Source organism: Lagopus muta, chromosome 12 (assembly GCF_023343835.1).
Source record: "Lagopus muta isolate bLagMut1 chromosome 12, bLagMut1 primary, whole genome shotgun sequence".
NCBI classification, from domain to species: Eukaryota; Metazoa; Chordata; class Aves; order Galliformes; family Phasianidae; genus Lagopus; species Lagopus muta.
The window spans coordinates 11,747,315-11,751,190 of NC_064444.1; the positions used below are offsets into that span (position 1 = coordinate 11,747,315).

A 3,876-nucleotide genomic window follows, 5' to 3' on the forward strand; every position below is an offset into this window, starting at 1 on the left:
AAGAGAAAACGCTGTGGCCGTGTACGTGTCTGCCAACGTGCCCCACCGCCTACAGACCGCACTAGAGCCACCCAGCCCAGCTCACAGCCCGCACCTCCACGGGCGGCAGCAGCAGCAGCAGCAGAACCACAACCCTCCCGCCCCCCCTCAGCGCCCAGCAGGGCGGGGCCCCAGCCCGCCCTCGGCACGCGCCCCCTCTCAGGGCTATGACGTCCGTTTGTTGCGACCCTGCGGCGCCGCACTGACGTCATCGCGCCCGTCCGCCCGCAGGTGACGTTAGCGCGCAGCCGCAGCCGCCGGGAAGGTCGCGGCGGTGACCGGCGCTCCCGCACCCGCCATGTTGTCCGTGGCTGCCCGCTCCGGGCCCTTCGCGCCCTACCTGTCGGCCGCGGTGCACGCCGTGCCCAGTTCGCTCAAGGCGCTGGCGCCGGCGGCGCTGCAGACCGAGAAGGTGGTGCTGGACGTGAAGCGACCGCTGCTGTGTCGGGAGTCGATGAGCGGCCGCTCGGCGCGGGGGGATCTCGTCGCCGGCGCCAGCCTCAACGGTGCGAGCCGGGCCCGACGCCCTGGGGGTGGCACCGGGGCGGGGAGGGCGCGGCGGGCGGGAGCCGGGAGCCGGGCCCGGGGCTGGACTGGGGGCGGCAGCCGGCGCCGCTGCTCCCTCGCCCTCTTTCCGTCCCCGCGGGCGCCTTCGGGCCGGGCCGTGAGGTTTGCTGCGTCCTGCAGGCAGTGCTGGGCTCCCAGCTGCGGGTGATGCATGTTTACTGCTGCAGAGCTAAGAGCGTTGAAGGCTTGCTCCTTTTTGATGACTCTTAAACGGGTATTTGTTCTGCTTTTGGGGAGATACAGGAAAACTGTATCATACAATACGGCTTTTACCCTTTAAGTGATGTAGATCAGAGATCTGAGTGCAGACGTGCTTTTCAGCTGCATGAGAAGAGTTGTAAGAAAGAAAGTGGAGCAGTCACTGTTTTCTCCCCCCTGTTCTCAAGGTGTGATCAAGTCACTCAGTAGTTCTTGCAGAGTCTGCCTAGGGCCAAAGAAGGACAGTGACTCTCAGCAAGGCACGCACTGCCAAGTCCCTTATTCCTACAGCTCTATGTCTCTGTTTTTTCATCACTTGGCTACTGCATCTTTTCACGTGCTCAGTGCAATGGAAGTAGTTTGCTGACAGGCATATCCACCAACAAATGGGACAGCCAGGTCCTGGCCTCAAGGTGTATCTGACAGCAGCCAGTTAGGCAAGGCTTCAAGACTGCCTAATGCTATGTATTTTATATATTAAGGGACGTGATGTTGCCCACACAACAAAAGCAGCAGCCTTTTGGAATGCAAACTGCATGTTTACAGCAGGACATCTAGTCTGAAGTACGTGCCCTGATGGCAGTGATCTGTGTTAGGCCTAAATAGGCACATCAGGGAACGAAGGATCTGCAGTCATTGTGGACTGAGTATGGAAACATTTCTGAAATGTTACTTTAGTCCCAAAATGAAGAATCTTTTGTCCCCACTGTATATACCACTTTAAATGAAGCATGAAGAATACATACAAGTACATACAAGAAGTATGTACTGGAATGAAAATAAGCTTCCTTCTGATGGTGGGCACATAGCAACAGTTAGCATCTTACTAACCATCAACTGTAAAGGACACATCCAGATGTAAGTTCTACAGATCTATCATTAATGTAATTGACATGTAGTCTTATTCATAGCTTCACTTAGTATTATTCAATGAGAAGTGTAGCAGAGAATTTTCAAAGTAGGTGAATTATAATGCCTGCTAGCTTGCTACTAAATGAGAAATGTCTTCACATTGAAATGAGTAGTTTGCTCTCATAGAATTTTCAATTTCAGTTTAAGAGTAAATACTTTTTCTTTCCTGAGTAAATTGTAAATGAATGCAAATATTTCCCCATTAGATCTTATTTTGAGTACTTCAATAGAATGCTTTCTACTAAATTCTACTAACCTATTAACTTTGTGCCAACTGCTAGAAAAAATTAAGACTGAACAGGTTTTGCCAACTAACAGACTGCATTTTGGCAAGTCATGTCCTTAGCATGTCCTTTCTTTATGTTTGTGTTGAGGGAGGTAGCTTTCATATGCTGGAGAAACTAATAGGCTCCCCTTACTTAGCAGCCACATCTTGTCAGGTCAGCACATGGCTTCAAGTGAGAATCTCACAAAGTTTGGGAACTGGATATTTACTAAATTTTTTCCTAAATCCTTTTATGAAACATGTCTGCAAATAGAAGACCGGAGTTTGAAAGGTTTAAAAATCATTTCCTGGGGCAGTTAGCTTTGATGTCAGTTTTAAGTTCTATAAAGGAGGGTGTCTGATCTGGTATTTTTAATCTTTAAAATGTTTAGCCAGACACTTAAGATTGTTAAGGGCATAGAGGTTACTTAAGTCAGAGGAGATAAAATTTATTCAAACCATTTTTTTTCAAGGAAACATCAGAACGGAAAGCATGTCTGACTTGTGTCAGCCAGCTGTTGTATTCTGCAGCATTTCTGCCTTGAAATTTCCAACAGATCACTTCAAACCCAGAACTTTTTGCAGGTCTTTCTATACCCTTATTAGGCTTCATTCAGTTTTCACAGATAAAGTGGAATGACTCACCAACCTTGCTCATCTACTAAAAACACCTTCTAATAAGTATAATTTTACAAGGTAAAATTGAAATGTATTATTAGAGGAATGCAACCAAGACTCTGGAATAAAGTACCCATCATTCATAGAACATGATTTAGAAAAGCCTAATATAAAATACATCCTAATACATTTTGAATGAAAGAGTTGCCATTTCCTGTTATTTTTCTTGCAGCGCCTGCCAGTGTGCGGTATGTCCACAATGATGTCGCGGTCCCTGACTTCTCTGCCTATCGCCGTGAAGATGTGCTAGATGCCACAACGTCCTCTCAGAGTAGCAGTGAAGAAAGAAAAGGGTTTTCCTACTTGGTGACTGCAACAGCATGCGTAGCTAGCGCATATGTTGCTAAGAATGTGGTCACCCAGTTTGTTTCCAGCCTCAGTGCTTCTGCTGACGTGCTAGCATTGTCAAAGATTGAGATCAAGCTATCTGACATTCCAGAAGGCAAAAACATGGCTTTCAAGTGGAGAGGAAAACCCCTGTTTGTGCGTCACAGAACCCAAGCAGAGATTAATCAGGAGGCAGAAGTTGATGTGTCTAAGCTGAGAGACCCACAGCACGATTTAGACAGAGTAAAGAAACCGGAATGGGTCATATTAGTAGGAGTCTGCACTCATCTTGGCTGTGTACCAATTGCTAACTCTGGAGATTTTGGTGGTTATTACTGCCCTTGCCATGGGTCCCATTATGATGCCTCTGGCAGAATCAGGAAAGGTCCTGCTCCCTATAACCTGGAGGTTCCAACCTACCAGTTTGTTGGTGATGATTTAGTTATTGTTGGCTGAATGACAAAGTGCTCGGTCGCTTTCATGTTCTGGTGAATGTATTCGTAAAAAGGTTAACTGATACTCTGGAATACTGTCAAACCGGAAGATCCTAACAATACATTAGCTTCATCCTCAACCAGAACTGTGTTTGAATACTTCCTTGTGTTCAATTTTAATAAAAACTTGAAGTGAGCACTTGTTCCCGACTTAAGAGAATGTGTATTTGTTTGTATACTGAGTCAAAGAGACTCTACAGCATACAAAAAATACGTTTATGCAGCCCTGCTGAAAGGAGGCATACTTAACACAGGCACTGAACTACACAACCAAGCTTTCTCTGTACCACGCTTTCATTATTTGTATTCAAGTTTTGCTGCGCTATGGGAAGAAACTCCTTTTAAAAACTCGCAGCAGACTTAAAACGTGTTTGGAGTCAGCTTCAGTGTAGAATT

At 46.9% G+C, this 3,876-nt stretch overlaps 1 protein-coding gene across 1 annotated transcript; it reads left to right on the top strand.

Annotated features, from left to right (window-relative positions):
* Positions 1–255: 255 nt before the first annotated feature.
* On the top strand, positions 256–3,630 carry LOC125699364 (cytochrome b-c1 complex subunit Rieske, mitochondrial). Its single transcript, XM_048958847.1, has 2 exons — positions 256–545; positions 2,832–3,630. Exons 1-2 carry the CDS (start codon positions 338–340, stop codon positions 3,440–3,442), a joined length of 819 nt encoding a protein of 272 aa, XP_048814804.1. The 5' UTR covers positions 256–337; the 3' UTR covers positions 3,443–3,630.
* Positions 3,631–3,876: the final 246 nt, after the last annotated feature.